This window comes from Rattus rattus, chromosome 17, assembly GCF_011064425.1.
Source record: "Rattus rattus isolate New Zealand chromosome 17, Rrattus_CSIRO_v1, whole genome shotgun sequence".
Classification (NCBI taxonomy): domain Eukaryota; kingdom Metazoa; phylum Chordata; class Mammalia; order Rodentia; family Muridae; genus Rattus; species Rattus rattus.
The window spans coordinates 30,194,540-30,213,535 of NC_046170.1; the positions used below are offsets into that span (position 1 = coordinate 30,194,540).

Genomic DNA, 18,996 nt, shown 5'->3' on the forward strand with positions numbered 1-18,996 from the left:
ATCATTGCATCTTAACAACGGTTCGTCCATTTTCACTCCCGAATAATGTTCCTTCTCTGACCATATTAAAACCACTGAAACCACTGGGTCCCAGCTGCTGGGTCCCAGGCTACGTTACGGTCTGCTCTATGTGGTGACACAAACTGTGTTGTTCCGTTTCTTTGTGTTGGGTTTAGTCTTCTCAGACTAAAAGCCTCTCTAGGTGGCCCAGGATGGCCTTGAATATAAAATCCTCCTGTCTCCACTGAGTGGAGATTCTATTCCGATGCCACCATACCTGAGCTCGACAGTTTCCCTGTCTGCTTGTTGACCTCGAAGTTCCACCAGAAGTAGAGAAGCGTTTCCTGTGAGGTAGGTATTCACCAAAGCTTGGTACATTTTGCCAGACCTGTAGTCAGGAAGGAAAACTTTCATATCTTCTTAGTTTGTATTTTTCACTACTTACAAAGGTGAGTACTTTCCCTGATTTAACCCTAAACCAAAAGAATCATGCAGGTGGTATGGCCAAACCTGCTTTCAAATTATACTACAGAGTCAGAGGGATAAGAAGCAACATGGTACTAGCATGCACACACACACACACACACACACACACACACACACACACACACATACACGAACAGACACAGAGATCAGCAGAATAGAACTGACAGTCAAGGTATAAATCCACACAAATACAGTTACCTGATCTTTTTTTTTTTTAATACAAAGATGCCAAAAATACACAAGAAAGAAAAGATAGTGCCTTCAACAACTGCAGGGCGTGAGGAAAACTAGTAGAAAAATAAAACCAGATCCTTACTTCCCATCCTTCACAATATTCAGCCATAAATGGATCAAAGACCTCAACATCCAACTTGCTAGTCTGGCAGGCTGTGGTGGTGCACACTGCACATTTTTGATCCCAGCACTGAAAGACAGAGGCGGGCAGATCTCTGTGAGTTCAAGGCCACCCGGTACTGCGAAACTGCTAAAGGAAAAAGCACATTTCAACTCACAGGCACAGGTGAGAGCCTTCGTAGTAAGACCCCATAGCACAGGAAGTAAGAGCATCTGCAGACAAATGGGTTTGCTGAAACTTAGAACTGTTTCTGCACATCCAAAGTAAGTGTGAAGTAATTGGCTGATCAGCCCACCGAGTGCAAAGACATCCCTCTCTGCTAGGGATTCGTTGCCATAGAGGACTAGGGTATAGAATATACAAAGAACTAAAAAACTAGACGTTAAGAAGGGAATGAGTTACTGTAAAAATGTTTTTATTTGTCCCTGGAATTCCTCCTCTAGGCAGTACACGCCCCTAGGCACCTACTCCCTTGGGATTTTCTCGTCTTTTCTCTTACAGCACCATGGTATGTCTAACCACCCATCAGAAGCATAGACCCGGGGACACCATCAAGCTCTCTCTGGCCCCCCTGTCTTGCAGGGTTTTATCCAGTCGAATAAGGAGCAGGTGCTGAAAGTTTACTACTTGCCTGGAATACCGGAAGTCTTCCAAAGAAACTTCCAGATACAAATCGCCCACCTGGTCCCAGAAAACATCACTCTGTACGGAGAGGGCATCTTCCCACGAATCAGCCTTGACCTACACAGGAACCTCCGAGGTAGCCCCACCCACTGAAATGACTTTTCCCATCCACCCCCGGGGAGGGGCCAACAAAAACTTCCGGTGTTCTCTGGTCCTCTTCTATGCCGTACCTCAGTTGCCAGGGATGGAGGGCAAGAGTAAGATTTGACTCAAACTGTAGCCATTGCAAACTAAGACTCCGGCCAACTTTGCCACCAATTAACTCCCACCAACACTAATGTGGTGACATTTGGGCCAAGTGTGTAGTGCGTACTCCTTCAGCCATGATGTCTCTCCCAGTCTCCTGTCCCAACAACACATTTGGGTGTCTTCATGGTGGAGCTGGAGTCTGGTGCACTGCCAAGTGTCGAAATCTCGAAATACAACCTTGGCAGGGAAGCAGCCGAAGCCTTAAGACCTTTACTCCAGGGTCCCGTGCTTAAAGGCTGAAATTAGACATCATTAGCAATTCGCCTGCGTGCCTAGCCCCATGTGGTCCCCAGAGCCGTCTTCCTGTGCCAGGCTGGTAACTCTGCCAACGCTTGGCTTAGGGTTCTTTTAGCCATCTCTTCCTAACCCAGGGCAGGACCAAAGGTCAGTGGAAACCGCTCCCTCTTCACCGCTTCCTCTTTGCAGTTCTCAGAACGGATTGCTTTCCCTATAGGGTTTTGCATGAAAGCCCACTTCCCAGCCCTCCTTCTCCTTCCCCTCCTCCTCCCTTTCTTTTCCCTCCTCCTCCTCTCCCTCCTCCCCTTCCCCTCTTCCTCCTTCTTCCACTCCTCCTCCTCCTCCTCCCCCGCTCCTCTCCTTTCTCCTCCTTCCCTCCTCCCCTCCTCTCACCTTCCTCTTCCCCCTTCTTCCCCTCCTCCCCCCCTTCCTCCTCTCCCTTTTTCCTCTCCTCCTCCTCTTCCTCAAGTCACAAACTCACTCACTGAGGAGCATCCATTAAATGATAACTATCAGCCCCCTGGGACCATGATATGTTTTCATATTATATTGTATTTCATATAAATATGAATAAAGCTAAGACCACACTATAATATTAGAGCTTCAGTCAAAGAAGGGTAACCAAGCTCCACACATGCCTTCAGTCCTCAGGATCTGCTCAAGACTGACTGACTCCAGGCCCTCCCTCGGCTGCTGAAATCCACACATGCACAGGTCCCACACATAAAATGTCATGGTTTTTGCATGGAACCTATGTACATCCTCCCATGTACCTCAACCCACCACCTCTAGACCCGTAACATCCAGTACCATGGAAGCAGTATAGAAACAGTGACTCACTCAACCGCCAGGACATAGTTACAAACCATCTGTACAGCTTTGGTATAGACGCGCCGTTTTCCCAAACAGTTCTCTTCCATAAGTGTTTGATTTTGTAGGTCCTGAACCTACAGGCACAGCCAGCCAGCCAAGAGGGTTGGGAAGGAGACCTTGGCCTCGCGGATGAAAATCGGGACCCCTGTTAGCATCACAAGATAGAACGTGTGGTTACGAGGGAGGTTTTTCAGTTACTCAGATCTGAACATTGTCTGGTCTTAAACACTGGTGTTGACTAGTTTCAACATTTCTCATTTTCACAGTAGGCTTTTTAATTCTTTGCCCACCCTTACCTTCAAAGCATTTAAATTTGCAATGACTTTTGGCCAATCCAAGCATCTGAGATCCCCCTGCCACCTGTCTACCTGCCTTCATTAAGGGTATTGTGACTCATTTGACTTAAAGTAACTGGACACTTAAAGTAACTGGACACTTAAAGTGACTGGATCCTGACATACTCTTTATGTTAACTGGGAGGCACTTAGCATGTGAAAAGCCACTGAGTGCCCAGCTATCTCAGTCTGTTCAGCACTGAAGGGACTGTCAGGTGTAGAGGTTTAGAATTGAGAACTGAGCAGAGTTCCAATTTGCAGATCCTGAACCTGCAGGGATCTCGGTTTTCAACCATGAGGCAAAGGTCTCTCCTTCATGACCCTCACAGCTGGCCGGCTCTCTGTACCTCCAGGTTCCTGCAGGAGCCTGAGGACCAGCTTGTAGCTCATGGGTTGTGTCATTAAACTCAGTGAGGTCTCAGGTACGAATTCACCTCACTCACAAATTACCTGTCCTTCCAAAGTAGAGAGAATATGGTAGGTAGAGTATCAAAATGTTCATTTCCCTCCTCACTCCCCCCGGAGGTGAGAGTCTAGGTTTGAGGCCAAGCCCATCTCTGTGTCTAACCAGGGTGCTTCTCTCCCCTCTACCCTCCACAGGCAATGAAAAGTACCAACACTTCTTAGAACAAGCGAAGAAAAACATAGAAAAAGAGTACAGTAAATACGAGACTGTCAATCACTATGAGGTGATTACAGAGGAACTCCCTGAGGAGGAGACCGCAGAGGTGAGAGTAACTCCACCTTACACAAAACTTATGTGAGGCCGAGAACACGTTCAAGACGGGGCGGGGCGGGGCGGGGCAGGGCGGGGCAGGGCGGGGCGATGACATAGGATATCCCAGAAACAGAGAAAGAGACAGCCAAGGCAGAAGAGAGGTTTGGGGAAAAAGGCAGGATGAGCCCAAAGAGGTGAGCCTGGAGAACCCATTAGGAGTTTGGGACTTTTCCTAAGGGCAAGAGGGAGGCACTAAAATGTTCTAACCGGAAGTGCAACGGCATAATTGAGTTTGCATCTCTGTAGCTTCTTGTGCAGCTATAAGGGGACGGGGCTTAATGGAATCAGGACAGATATGAGGATACAGAGGCTTTTTAAAGCTCTTTGGGTGAGTCTAGGTGAAAGGTAGTAGTGGTGACGATGCCCCAGAAGTGAAGTGGGGACAAGGAATATTCCAGACTTGGAACAGTCAGAATTGCTTAGGTATGGAATGAGGTAGGGATGACATTTCACTTGTGTTTATCATAAAGAAGGGTATATTGGGAGAGGAAACTCAGGAGGAAAAACAAATTTTGTGGGAAAGGAAGGAGGGGAGATGAACCAAGATAGTCCATTATTAGGCATAAAATTGCTTTCTTTTTTTTGGAAATTTCATACACATTTACAATGTGTCTTAGTCACCTTTGAATCTCCCCACCCGTTCCCTCCAGCTCCCCCATCCCCCATCTGCCTCCCAACTTCACAACCTCTTTTTTTTTTAACCAACCAAGTCCAATCAGAGTGGCCCGTATGTTTATATGTATGACATCATCTAATGGGACATGAGCAAACGACCAACATCCACCTCTTCTCAGGAAAAGGCTCCCTCCATGGGCAGCCACCAACCACCATTAGCTGCTCAGTGAGGGGTGAGGCTTCGGGAATGTCTCTCCACTCAATGCTGGAATTTTTAACTGGCTTGGGCTAGTTGTGCAGGTAACCACAGGACTTGTGAGTCCATGTGTATAGCATCCAGGATGTGTCCAGAAAGCACTTCCTTCACGGCACTCCCCCCACCTCCTCTGATCTCAGTCTCTCAACCCACTCTTCTAAGACGTCCCCCCAGCCTTTGTGAGAGGAGGAAGTAACATTGTTGTACCATCCACAGCTGAGCACTCAGAATCACTTTTTCTCAGCATTTAGAACTCTTATGAATCTGCACTAAACACTACCCTCTGAAATACGAAACCTTCTCTACCTGTAACACTAACTCCAGGGGAGCCAGTGCCTCTGGCCACTGTGGACCTCTGGGCTCAAATGCATATAACCCCAGACATGCATCTTCACATAAGTAAAACTGTGAAGAAGAAACAGGGGTGGGGGTGGGGGGATAGAATGTCCTAACTTTGTGTTCTTGCGTAGGACTATAAAAATGGTCATTGAAGCTGAAATCATGCAGAGAAAACACACAGTAGGTCTACAGTACTTAAGCATTTTTGTCAAAACTTTTTTTATTTTTAAAAACATTTGTTATATATTTATGTGCCAGGGAAGTGTGCATACGTCACAGAGCAACTGAGATAGTAAGAGGACCACTTTTAGGAGTTAGTTCTCCCTTCCACGTAGGGAGTGAACTCAGGCCTCTTTACCTGCTCAGCCATCTTGGCAGCCCATGTCAAAACATTTTTAAACTGTACTGTTTGGGGGCAGGGAGATGGGTGAGCATGTGTGTGCACTTGCAGCTCTACCAGAAGATCCAAACTCAGTCCCCAACATCCACACAGTGCATCTCTGGCCCTCTTCTGAACTTCGTGGGCACCAGACACATATACAGTACCCATACATATATGTAGGCAAAACACACATGTGCATGAAATAAACAAATCTAAAAACTCTTTTTAAAAGAAACTCCCTCATTTATAAGTGCATGAGAATTTATTCACTGTTAACTTAGTACACATTTAAAACTTGGAAAGCGTAAAGAATCAGTTTACCCTTTGTGGGGGGAAAAAACCCAACAGTGACCAGAGAGAACAAATGTTGAAGAATAGTCTTCTGAGGCGCTCTCCCTCTCGCTTCAGTTAAGTGCTCATCTCCAGATGGAGGTAGAACGACTTATAGTCCAAGACTACGCCCTGGAACACCAGAGAGGCATCTCCTCCAGTACCACAGAGGACACCTACTTCAGCCACCGGAGCTGCCGCAAACTAACCAAGTGAGGTCCCTCTTGCACTTGTGTTGCCTTTGTTTTGGAGTGTGTGGAAGCAAACAGCTCTCTGCGTCTCCTGAGATACTGATTGATCACCTAGGAGTGGAAGCCGTGTACCTCATGTTAGCTGACAGTCCCTAGCACCAAGTCAGTCAGGCAATTCTGGCTCCTAAAACCAGGATACCACATCCAGTAGACAGGCCCCATCTCAGCTCCCTGGGGCCCCCTACTGAACGTGTGACTGGATAACAACCAAAACACACCTGTGGACTTGTGAAGGATGCATGGAGTGTCTAGTGTTTATCTAGTGGCCCTTAGCTGTTGCACACAGGAGAGAGAACACACTCACTCCCTTCGGGAAAAGTAGCCTTCTGGGCCTGAAAGTGACCAGTGACTAGGACATCCCCCTGGCTGTTTCAGAGTCCAGCTGCCAGAGTACATCCTGGACTTCGGCTACATTGTGCTTGGTGACGTCCGAACCCACATCATCAAGATCACCAACACCAGTCACTTTCCTGTGTCCTTCCATGCAGAAAAGCATGTCCTTCATGAAACAGGTACCAGGAGCCCACCTGCCTGTCCCATCCTTCCAGGGCCTGGGGCCCAGGCACACTCCCCACCATTCCCGTGCATGCTCCCCACACTCCCCAACATTCCGACATTCCCATGCAATGCTCCCCGACATTCCTGCCGCTTCTGCGCTTAGCTATAGGAGTTACTGTGCTATTCTGTGATACTCTGTGATACTTTTGGTCAGCCTACCACAGAGGTCCCACTGCATGGGGCAGCTTCTATGTGCTATTTCCCTTGCTCATGAAAAACATTTTTTCCCTTTGTCTTGACCCAGGCTTCAGCACTGAGCTAGACCGTGTAAAGAACCTACCTTACTGTGAGACAGAAACATTTGAAGTGAGATGTGACCCACAAGGGGCTAATCTTACTGTGGGCAACAAAGAAGTCATTCTCCCCATCAAGGTACAGTACACCCCTGGACCTAAAATGGCCATCCAGATTTCCAACCAGGCCTATTGAGAACCCCAAGGTGATACAGTACTGGGGACCAAAAGCCAGGCTCTGAGCCTCCTAGGCAAGACCTCTATAACTGAGCTATGTCTCCAGCATGAGACATATTTGTTGTGGTTTTTCCCTAGCTCCAAGCCACAAGGCAACTATAACTGTCTATTCCAGGTGTCTGGAGGGCCAACCATTAACATCTGCCTCCAAGCCACTGTGACCATTCCAAGTATGACCCTGTCGTGCAACAAAATAGAATTTGCTACAATCCAGTGTGGGCAGTGCATGGTAGAAACCATTCAGCTTTCCAACCATCTCCAAGTCCCTTGTGAATGGTTTGTCCACACCCCGAAGTCTACTAACAAGGTGAACTGTGTTCCCCTTCTCTCCATACCTGCTTTAGCCAGAGTTGGGACCCCAAGCCTTTCCTTTCACCATTTTAACTTCCCGTTGACAGACCCTCAGTGTTAACCATTGCCCAGACCCTAGGCCTGGCACCCAATGCTATATCAGGCCTTACCATTGGGTAGAACGCCTTACTTCCCTTTTGCCTCCGGTGCACATTTCCCCAATGCCTGGAAAGCACTCTGGAAGTGTAGCTCTCCCAAGCATGGGGAATGGAACGGATCTCTTTCCACATACATGATCTAACTGTCTAACATTCCCAACCCAGATGGATAAACACATGCCAAAGTATTTAAGGCGAAAGCTGCGAGCTGAGATGACGCCCAAGTCTCGGATCTTTGAGATCCAACCCACTTCCGGAGTCTTGGATCCTGACGAGAGGGTCAACGTGCAAGTGAAATTCATGCCTAAAGAAGAGGTGAGCTCGAAAGGAAAACGAGGCTCTGTAGAGATCTTCCTTCTGGGTCTCTCTGAGGTCTAAGCCCAGGCCTGTCTGAGACTCAAACCTCCCTTTCTGCACGTGTCTTTCAACGTCACCTACTTCCTGTGTGGCCCAGTGGGCTGGGCTCCACAGACGCGGGTTAACATGTTGACTTTCTCGGTGGCATGCTATTAGTGGCATGCTGCCTCTGTATTTACAGGCTGTGTATCTTTGAACAAATCACTTGTTCATAGGTAACATAAAGAAGTAATAATATTCCCACATCAAAACTCCCTTATTGCAATTCCAAAACCCAATAAGGTTCCAAAAAGTGGGGGTTGAAATTTCATAAGTCTCATATTAAAACTCACTCAATGGAAAACAATCTCATTTGAACTGGTATGGCTGTTTTGCCTTTCTGTATCCTTCTTAGTTTTCAAGCATCGCAACCACAGAAATATTAATGGGTTTCGTTGCAGGAGACCTTACTGGGACTGCTTAGGGCATCCGGTAACAGAGCCTATATCTGCTGTGCTTTCCTTCCTGCAAGTCAGAATTTAAAGGCAGCTGGAAGCCGAGATTTCAGATGCTAGTACTGAGCTGCAGCCATGGCTCCTTGGGTCATTTTGAAGATTAATAACACCAAATGGGGCACACAGCACACTGCTCTGTGCGCCATCAGTGGCCCAGTGACTATTAACACGGGTGACACAGAACCCATAAGTCACCACAGCAGCCAGCACTTCCTGGCAGAAAGCCTCCCTGAGCCTCACAAGTGTCATCTGTGCAAAGTCACTCTTAATGGAGAACATAGCGTGCATACCAAAGTCCCAGAACCAGAGAAGACCCACCCCCAGCACAATGACGATGTTTATTCAAAGCCTAAGACATCTAAGTGATATTTTCCTTCTGATTGTTTTCAAAGACAGGGCTTTGTGTACTCCAGAATGGCCTGGAGCTCACCAAGTAGCACCCAGGGTGGCCTCGAACCCTCAATCCTCTGCCTCCCAATAACTGGTATTATAGGCACGCACCCCCATGCCTCATACATTCTATTGGATAAGAAAAACCTATGTAAATTTTATACAATATACGGTTAACTCTCGTTTTCCTGGTAATGGCTTTAAAGAAATGCTTCAGAATCTGCAGCAGGAATGTAGAAAAAGTAAATAACTTCATATTTCATTCTAACATGAAGACTGTGTTCCTACCTATCAAAGTCTATCAATAACGCTGCTGGTGCTGAAGCTTCTCTTCTGTCCCAGTTCTTCCCTCCTCCCTCCTCTCCTCCTCTTCCCTTTTTCCTCCTCTCCCTCCTCCTCCTCCCCCCTCCCCTTCCCCCTTCTTGAGCTTTTTGTTGGGTTTCACTGTGTATCTCTGGCTGGCCTGGAACTTAATAAGTAAACCAGGCTAGCTGTGATCCTTCTGCCCCTGCTGGAAAACAAGTGTGTACACCAACACATATGAATTTAGAAGAAAATTAGTAACATGTTTGCTGTTCTTTTTTTTTTTTTTTTTTTTTTTTTTTTTTTTTTTTTTTTTTTTTTTTTTTTTTTTTTTTTTGAGCTGGGGGGACCGAACCCAGGGCCTTGCGCTTCCTAGGCAAGCGCTCTACCACTGAGCTAAATCCCCAACCCCATGTTTGCTGTTCTTAAGAGAGTCTTAAGGGGCTGGAAAGATGGCTCAGTGGTTAAGGGCACTAGCTGCTTTTCCACGGGCCCTAAGTTCAATTCCCAGTAACTACATAATGGTTTGCAACCATCTTGACTGAGATCTGATGCCCTCTTGTGGCATGTAGGTGTACATGCATGCAGGCCACTCATACATAAATAACATTTTTTTTGTTTTAAGTGTCTTAAGACCAGTAAGGGTTTAGCCTCATTTTGAATTTTTATTACTTCTGAATGAGGGAGATAACACTAAGAAGCGGGGAGATGAAATGTTGGCCGTGTTCCTGATAGTCATTGGCGGAAGTTGCTGCTGCTGCGGCTGCTGCTGCTGGTGGTGGTGGTAACGGTGGTAGTGGTGGTGATGATGATGGTGATGATGATTAGTTCCCTAGCTTTTCTACTGTATCCTCTGCCCATGGGAATTTGACAGTCTCAGGCCAGGAGTGACAGAGTCATCCCCATACAAGAAACTCAAAGGCATGAAAATGGCATTAGAAGTCCATCTACATTTGATCAAGCCCCGGCAGAGTCCCTAGCATTCGATATACACAGCATGCAAATACTCCACCACAGACGTTGCTCTTTCACAGCTCAAACACATCTCCTTTCATCTGGAGACAAGAAGCTCTTTGTACCTGTTACATTGTGTTCTCAGTTTTACATTGTGTCTTGTTTTTTTCCATGTTCTCTAGAAATTCTACAGCCAATCTCTGATGTTCCAGATTGGCCAGAGCAATCAGAAGCTTACTCTTCTAGCGCAGGGTCAAGGTCTGGAGCCACGCCTGGAATTCAGCCCTTCAGTTCTGGAACTGGGGCCCCTCCTGCCTTATGCATCAGGAGATGAGGCCGAGGTGATTGTGAGGAACCCCTGCAGCTTCCCCATTGAGTTTTACTCTCTAGAATTTGACCAGCAGTATCTCTTAGAAGAAAAGGTAAGCAGAGACAAAACTAAACACCCTTCCTGACATGGCAGCCCCCACCCCTGACATACATCCTTCTGTCTACAGTACCTTCCTTCTGGCCTTTTCCCTTCCTCTTTCCTTACCAATTTATCAATCTCTTCTCTGTAGACTTTCTCTACCTGCTTCTCTCTACATGAGAACTTACTGTGTTTTTGTAATTCCAATATGCACTTTTAAACAAATTAAAAATCCAATGCATGTTTATGGTTAATATTTACACAGTAAAGAACCACATGTAACATCCTGGCATTGTATTTAAAATTACTTTCCTTTAGACACCCTATAACTGGGGCACCTAAGAAATACAGGCTGGGGAGATAAACAGTAAAGTTCATTCCCTTAAAGCATGAGGATCTGCATTCAGTCCCCAACATTCATGTGAAGAAACCAGCCACAGTAATGCACAGTTGTAATCCTAGCATGGGGAGGGCAGAGACGGGTGGGATTCCTTGAAGATCCCTTAGAATCAATCAGGCTGGCTGAATCGGTAAGCTAAGCTTCAAATTCAGTGAAAGGCCCTGAGTCAAAAAAAAGTAGAAAGTGATTGAGGAAGAAGACAGTGAAAAATCTGTCTTCTGTGCACATGCACACACACACACACACACACACACACACACACACACACACACAGGCATGAACACAAATCATTTTAAAAGGCATGAACTATGACAATCTTTGCCCTTAGTTTAAATATGTAGGCCATTTACGTTTAATGCAATGGTTGATATACTGACGATCACATGTGCTATTTTGTTTTGTTGGTTTTGTTTTTTGTCCTCTGGTATACTTTGTGCTGCCTTCTTATCAGTCCTTCCAAGGTTGTTTGTCTTTCCATCTCAATTTATCTGGAACATTTTTAGTATATCTCTTTACATAGCTTCTTTAATTTTTGTTATACATATTACATTATGTCTATGTAACTTCTTATGACCAATTGGGGATCAAGCTCCTCATTTTAATGTAACGTTCTTAAGTCTTTCCTTATAACATTATAACTGTATGTGGCTTTGTTAGAAAACCACAGAGAAGGAAAAGCCTTTATCCTTTTACTCTTCCCATTATTCATCATTCTCTGATATCCCAAGGCTTCTTCTTTTCTGCTTCCTTTCCATTTAAAGATCCATTACTGGTTACTTTTTTATTATTATTTTTTAGCTAGTACACAGAATAATGGGTTTCATTATAACACTCTCATATACACACACACACACATATACTTATAATCATCGTAACTTATAATCCCATTACTCTTTAGTTAACAATACCCTGCATGCATAACATCACCCCAATAAGATTAGCTCACCTAGTGACATCATGGCCACCTCAGGCTTAGAACAGTGACAAAATCATCTAATAACACAATCTCACATTTCAGAACATATCTCTCTCATTAGTTGATTTGCAACTGTGCATTTAAGAGTGAAACACTGAGTGGATGATGGAATTCTGTATGTCTGTTATTAGAAGGATGTATTGTTGTATTTTCAAAGAAAGAAGAAAATTGTCTCCACATGTGAAATGCCGGGTGGCTATGAAACAAAACAAAGGTTTTGAATCCCCCTAAGTTCAGGATTCGGCTCTATATTTAGACCTCTCCAAAGGGCCCCTCCATGTGACACCCACAAAGCATCTCTCCAAATCTCAGCCTCTGGATTTTTGTGAGGCCAGCGAGCAAGAGGAAGCCTCTACTGAGGCCCACAGTGGTTCCTTCTCCCCTTGAGCAGATGCTGCGGCAGCTGAAAGGCTATGACTCCTACAACACTTTGCTGCTGCCTCCCCGGAACCCGGGGGAGAAGCTGCCCCAGGAAGTCTACGATTACTTTAAGGAGGTAAAGAAATCAAAAGAGGAGCACATGAAGGCCAAGTACCTGGAGAACCTGGCGCAGGAGAATGGTAAGAACCCAGCCCAAAGCTGAGCAAGTGCTGGGCTATTCTGTTCTTTGAATTACCCCTGCCATGGGATCAACACACTCTTGAGTACCTACCAGGTACCCGGTGCCTGCTGGACCCTGTTTAAGACGATTGCAAAATGGGTCCTGTGGTCTTTGTGTTAAGGATGCAGAGGCTGGGTTCAGTCTGCTCTCAGGAGGGTCCAGTGGGTACTAAGACTTAAAACAAGGGCGGAGGGTAAAGACCATACTCAATGTTGTCCTCTGACCTCCTCATGTGCACATGCACACATACAAACCTCACACAGCCCTTACTTGTAAACCTAGTACATGGGACAGCAGCCAGTACACGGTGTGCCCTGTGAGTGATGACCTAATGGGCCATCTGGAATCCTCTCCTCCGGCCTTGTGGTCTCCCGAGGAAAGAGTAGACAGATAGATTCACCTGGCTTGCAGGAAAGGCTGCCCCTCCGCCTAGTGCTCCAGTCACTTGTTCACCACCAGTAACTTGTAGTTGTTTCACAAATGCCACAGGGTAAATGACTCTTTCAGCCCTAGATGCTAGATATAGTGGGGTCAAGGTATCACTGGAGTTGGTCCCTTCTGAAACTTATCTTCTTATAGATAGTTCTCTTCCTCCTGTGCCTTCCCAGTGTGCATCTCTACCCTAAGCTCCTCCTACGCTGATACCAGTCACACTGAACCAAGGCATACCTCTATCACCTATTTAAAGGACCTATTTTCAAATAAAGTGACCTCCTGAGACATTGAGGGGTTAAGACTTTAGTACATGAAGGTAGGGAGACTTGAGTGCATAAAATTACCACCATGGTGTGAGTGCTGAAGGACTGGTAAGAAGATGAACGGCATAAGGCTCCTCCCTCCAGAGAGCTCACAGTCAGGAAGATGATCAGAGGCAGGTCCATTCAGGAGACTTGAGCCTGAGGTGTATAAAGGACCTCAATTCTTGTCACCGTGTGTCTGCCTCAATCCTTGTAACGTTTTTGCCAATTTACACTTTATATTCTGGGACTTTTTGGAATTCTCCAAGTTTCCTGGGCAAATGCATACTCTTGGTATCTAAACACCATTGAGTGCTGAAACACTCTGCACAGAAGCAGGCTGTTGGTTGGTCTTGATTTTTAGGATTGAGTAGGTACAGGATGATTGTCAGCGCAGCCATTCTTTTTTATGATGATTAAATAATGTGTTTGTATTAATTCTTTGAGAATTTCATGCAACTTATTTTGATGCTATTCACCCCTGACTCCCGTCCCCCTCCTCCAACCTCCACCCCTCCTCATTTCTCCTCCCCCCTCACCATTTCCTGTTTTCTTTTTTCCTCGAACCTCTTTCCCCATCCCCTTTGCTCCCCTTCCAACTCTCTCCCGGTATGTTCTCATCCTCTGCCCTCTTCCCCAGCAGAAGAGGAAGAAATGAACACATCTGACCAAGGAACCGCCAGCACAAAGAGGACATCACTTAGCCGAGGGATCTCTGTCACATCCAACATGGAAGAGCGGCATCTTCCGACTGAAGCCAAGAACTACCCAGATGAGGACGACTATGAAGAAAGCCTGGAGAAACTAACGTTTCAAAGTAACTGAGCACTGCTGGGGGAGAAGTCACTGCTGGGGGCGGGGTCACTGCTGGGGGCGGGGTCGCTGCTGGGGGCGGGGTTGCTGCTGGGGGCGGGGTCGCTGCTGGGGGGTGGGGAGGGAACAGCTCTGGCTAAGCAGAAAAGAAAGGGCTGCTCAAGAAAGATCTAAGCCTCTTTTTCCTTATAAAGGGGTACTCTGATTTTCTGGCAGTGGCTTCCCACCTACCACATATATTCTCTGGTGAAGGCCTGACCCATCTATTCACACCGTGCTATGAACATGGAAGCCTGCGGAGCCTCTTAGGGATGTGTTCTCCTTGCCACAGCCACTTGCATTTTGACTTGGCTAAGGAAGACCTGATGCCTTAATGCTAAGGGTATAGACAAATGGGAACTATAAACAAAACAAAACAAAACAAACACACACCCTGAGGACGTGGGAGAACATTCTTTTAGACATCCCTCCAATCAAAACATTAAGAAACCCTCCACTTCACCTCCAGCATCTAGGATCCATTTTTCTGACCTTTATTTTCTCTGAGATCTGAGTTAAAGCTGAGGGGCACATTGATAGACCCGAGACAAAGGCAAAATCCCTGGTGCCCAATCCCTAGCTCAACTCCCTTGCCACTGACCATCTCTTTTCTGGCACTTTCTCCCATTGCACAGTCTTGGCTCCTCCCCTACAGCTAACACCAGACTCCTCCACAGAGCCATCCTTTCTATCTTGCAGCAAGAGAAATCCTTCCACGTGGAATTTAAGTCAATGATATCTTTTTTTTTTCACTTTAAAATATAGACCCAAAATAGGAGCCAAATGAAGCATTCTTGTGCGCCAGGGTCAGGGACTGCTGTGGCAGTGGGCATTTTAAAAAACAAGAGAATTTTAAAGGAAAAAATCATTCCCATCTCTGTTGGCGCCCATGTCCCTATAAATCCCGGGATGCGCACCTGTGCGCATGCTCAAGTGTGGTTTGGATCCACAGCCGACAAGATGCAGAGCACAGACAGCCACTCCGTGGAGGAGGTTGGAGAAGTGGAGAGCAACCCAGTGAGCAAGGCAATAGCGCGCCACCTGGGCATCGACATTTCTGCAGAAGGCCGCCTGGCCAAGAACCGGAAAGGAATCGCCATTATCGTCTACGGGACACCGGTGTCAGGTATGCAATGATCCGTGGCGGGGCGGGGGGGGGGAGATGGGGGGACTGTGATCAGAGATGCCACAACCCCTCCATACGGAACCGTGGCAACATCTGCTGTGATCAGGGAAGATCGTAAGAGTTTCATCTGAGGAACAGCATAACAGTGCTCACAAACATGTCTCCAAAAATATAAACCAGAAAAGAGATCTAAAGTTTCATGTCTACATTACCACAATTAGAAAAGACAGCGTCATACGAGTATATTACAATAAAGACAAAGACAGAGCATGGGAGATGATTCGAAGGTTAAAGTAGTTGTGGGACAAACATGAGGACCTGAGTTAGGATTCCCAGAGCCCACAGAAAAGCTGGCAGCAGTGGTTTGTGCCTATAGCACCAGTGCCGGGGAGCAACGGCTGACAGATCCCAGAGGCTTGTCTCTGCCAGTCTAGATGAAATGGTAAGGTCAGGTTCTGTAAGAGCCTGGCTTAAGAGTAAGAGGGAGAAGCCATGAAAGAAAGATGTCCTGACATCAAACTCCGGCCTCCACAAATACCAGCATGGTCCATACATGCAGATGCCACACACAGGTACGTTTTGTTTTTTGTTTTTTGTTTTTTTTCTTTTTTTTTCGGAGCTGGGGACAGAACCCAGGGCCTTGCACTTGCTAGGCAAGCGCTCTACCACTGAGCTAAATCCCCAACCCCTGGTACGTGTTTTTTTAGGAAAGATATTCATGATCTGCCATTTTCCATGAGGAGAGAGCTTATGACCAGTAGTTTGTATCTATTGCCTCGGTAACAGCCACAGTTTTAGTGGCCTGAAGGGTAAAGATCAGCCCTCTCCAGTCTTGGAGGCCCTAGGTCTTCAGTGGGCCAACAGGGCCATGCACCCTTTGGGGACACTGGTGAGTAGCCTGTCTTCTCTCCTTTTCTGGCGTTTACAGACATTGCCCACATTTCCAGCTCAGGATGATATCCCGCATCTTCAAAGCTGCCAGTTCTGTCTCCTCAGCTCCTGCTCTCACATCACTGCCTCTGCCTCTAACCCTCCTGCTTTTCTCTCCTGGGGACCCCTGTAATGAGGTGGAGGACACTCAGACAAGCCAGGGTCGTGTTCAGTGGTAGAATCTGTAAACTGACTGAACCTACAAAATGATCGTTCTTTGCACACAAGGGAATTTGTCCCCAGGCTCCGAGGATGGGAGCATCTGCATCCTTGGGGTTTATAATTCAGCATCCCATGTAACCCATTCCTTCCCCCTCACTCTTCTTTCCTCCCTCCAGCGCTTTTTTCTTCAGTTTCTCCCTCCCTCCTTTTCTTTCTTTCCTTCATTCTTAGACTCGAGTTGAGGCTAGCCTCATAGTCTCTATATAGCCAAGGATGACTTTGAACTCTTGATCCTTCTGTCTCTACCTCCAAAGACTGTTGTAATAATAATTATTTAATAAATCTTGTCGCAGGGTATGCTACCCGCCTCAATGGTCTGTGTTCCTTAATGAAAGACACACACACACACACACACACACACACACACACACATACACACACAGTACACACAAACACACACACACAGCCTTATAGTTTAATATTCCTTGAGCAGCACAGTAGCTAAGCAAGTATCTACCCTCCACGATGTTAGAATCCACCTCCTGCCAATAATTCCGAGTTACTGATTACTAATTTATATGTTCCACCCGGGCCACTCCTGACTTGGTTGAGCAGCCCTCTGGGCTGTGCTCTCCTGGCCCCTTTACACGGCAGCTCTACCTCTCTGTCCTGCACTCTTCCCAGGCATAATGTCTCTCCTTCTCCCTCTCTTCCTAGTCCCAACCAGGAGAAAACCTAAAATCCCACCTCTGTCTGTCCTCCCCAGCTATTGGCTGCTGTCATCTTTATTTACCAATCAGAATCAACCTGGGGGCAGGTTCCCAGGAGCTACCTGCAAACACTCTCATGCAAACATTTTTTTTTTTGGAAGGGGGACCATAATTAGCATTGGTAATACAAGCAGCTACAGAAGAGCTAGAACTACAGATGTGTGCCACCAGCTTGTGTGGTGCTTGGGGATCAGACTCATGCAGACTGGGCAAGCAAGCACTCAACCAACCGAGTCCCATTCCCCAGACTCCCATTTTGTTTTTATTTACTTAACATGTATGAACATCTTGCCTGCGTGTGTATATGTGCACCACACGTGTACCTGGTGCTCACCGAGGCCAGAAGAGCTGGTTCCAGTTCCCCCTAGAACTGGAGTCACGTATTGTTAGAGGTTGTAAGTCACCATGGGTGTGTTGGGAAACAAACTACTCTTCTGCCAGAGCAGCCAGTGCCCTTAACCACTGAGCCACTTCTCCAACCCACCATTTCTTTTTATGAAAACCATCAATAACATGCTGTTTGATATGCAAAGCAGAGCAGCTATAGGCTAACTCTAGCATCTCTACGTGAGTGCGTTCCAGATCCTTTTTCTTTGCTCTTAGCTGCTATTTCCGAATTTTCTACTATTTAATGAAAGTAGATTAAAAAAATGATTTTTAAAAAAAGCCAAGTCAGCAGAGGTTACTCTTCAAACCAAATATGTCTTCCTGTTAGAATCAGAAACAGTGGGGGCTACCCAGTACTGTAGAGATCATCCAGTACAGTCTGTTTTTCAACTTGAGGAGGAAAGCCTAGAGAGGGTGTTGGTTGTCGTGCCCCTGTGCTTAGGAATAGACGCACAGCTCTTACTCACGGCGCAATGCTGCCCCGTCTCTGCTGTTGCTACTCTGGCCACTTAAGAGACTTGGAGGTGGAGCATCTGGAAATCACTCCATGGGGTACCTTGTTCTGCAGACTTCTGTCTAGGACACCGAGCAAATGAGACTCCTAAGAGTCAGTGCCCTGGCTGTGTTTACAGGAAAGACAGCCAATGCCATCAGCATGGCCAAGTTCTACAACACAGCCTGCCTGAACATTGACTCCGTTGTCTTAGAAGCCCTGTCAGACTCTAACAACGTCCTCGGGATACGGGCCCGGGAGCTCTGCATCCGAGCTGCCATAGAGCAGTCCATGAGGGAAGCCGAGGAGTCAGGTAAGGCCTGTGATTGTGTGTGTGTGTGTGTGAGCGTGTACGTGTGCATGTGTGTGTACATACACATGCACGTAAGGACATGTGCACGCAAAAGTCAGGGAACTACCTTGGGTGTCCTACTGAGGGGCTTCCCACCTGATTTATTGAAACAGGGTCTCTCATTGGTCTGGACCGCACCTGTCGCACTAAGCTAGCCGGTCAGTGAGTCCCAAAAATCCATGTTTCTTCTCCCCAGCACCGGGCTTACAAGTTCGTGCTACCACACCCGGTTGTTTATATGGGTTCTGGGTATTAATCTCGGGTCCTCATGCTTGCATAGCAAGCACTATTCACGCTAACCTATCACCTCAGGACCCTTACTGGTAAGACCATTCCTCCGTGCAGCCCATTGAGCTTCCTCTCCTACAGTCAGGTCTAAGGCTGGTGTTTGACTTGTTGCTAGAGAATTCTCTTTACCCAGCAGGCATGCAGAAGTATCAATCCTGTGTCAGGTGCATGCCTGACACGGTAGAAAGCAGGATCAGGAAGAGCTACAACCCATATTAAGGCTGGGTTGACACTTGGAGGGTAACAAAGATGCGTTCATTCAGCACAAGAAAACGCTACAACCATAAACATTTTGGTTTCTTTGAGAGAGTAAGTTTAGGACTAGAAAGTTCCAGAAAAGATGGTCTGGGGAAGTCTTCGTGAAAATG

The 18,996-nt window shown here is 46.6% G+C and overlaps 1 protein-coding gene across 1 annotated transcript in view; it reads left to right on the forward strand.

The window, feature by feature from the left end:
- Hydin (HYDIN axonemal central pair apparatus protein) overlaps positions 1-18,996 on the forward strand; it is a 351,132-nt gene that overhangs the window by 226,407 nt on the left and 105,729 nt on the right. Inside the window, exons 30-41 of the mRNA XM_032887538.1 lie at positions 1,424-1,601; positions 3,820-3,947; positions 5,998-6,131; positions 6,546-6,682; positions 6,973-7,100; positions 7,314-7,505; positions 7,813-7,962; positions 10,328-10,567; positions 12,322-12,490; positions 13,912-14,085; positions 15,073-15,246; positions 18,128-18,301. Coding sequence (XP_032743429.1) covers positions 1,424-1,601; positions 3,820-3,947; positions 5,998-6,131; positions 6,546-6,682; positions 6,973-7,100; positions 7,314-7,505; positions 7,813-7,962; positions 10,328-10,567; positions 12,322-12,490; positions 13,912-14,085; positions 15,073-15,246; positions 18,128-18,301 — 1,978 coding nt within the window. The remainder of the gene's footprint in view (positions 1-1,423; positions 1,602-3,819; positions 3,948-5,997; positions 6,132-6,545; positions 6,683-6,972; positions 7,101-7,313; positions 7,506-7,812; positions 7,963-10,327; positions 10,568-12,321; positions 12,491-13,911; positions 14,086-15,072; positions 15,247-18,127; positions 18,302-18,996) is intronic.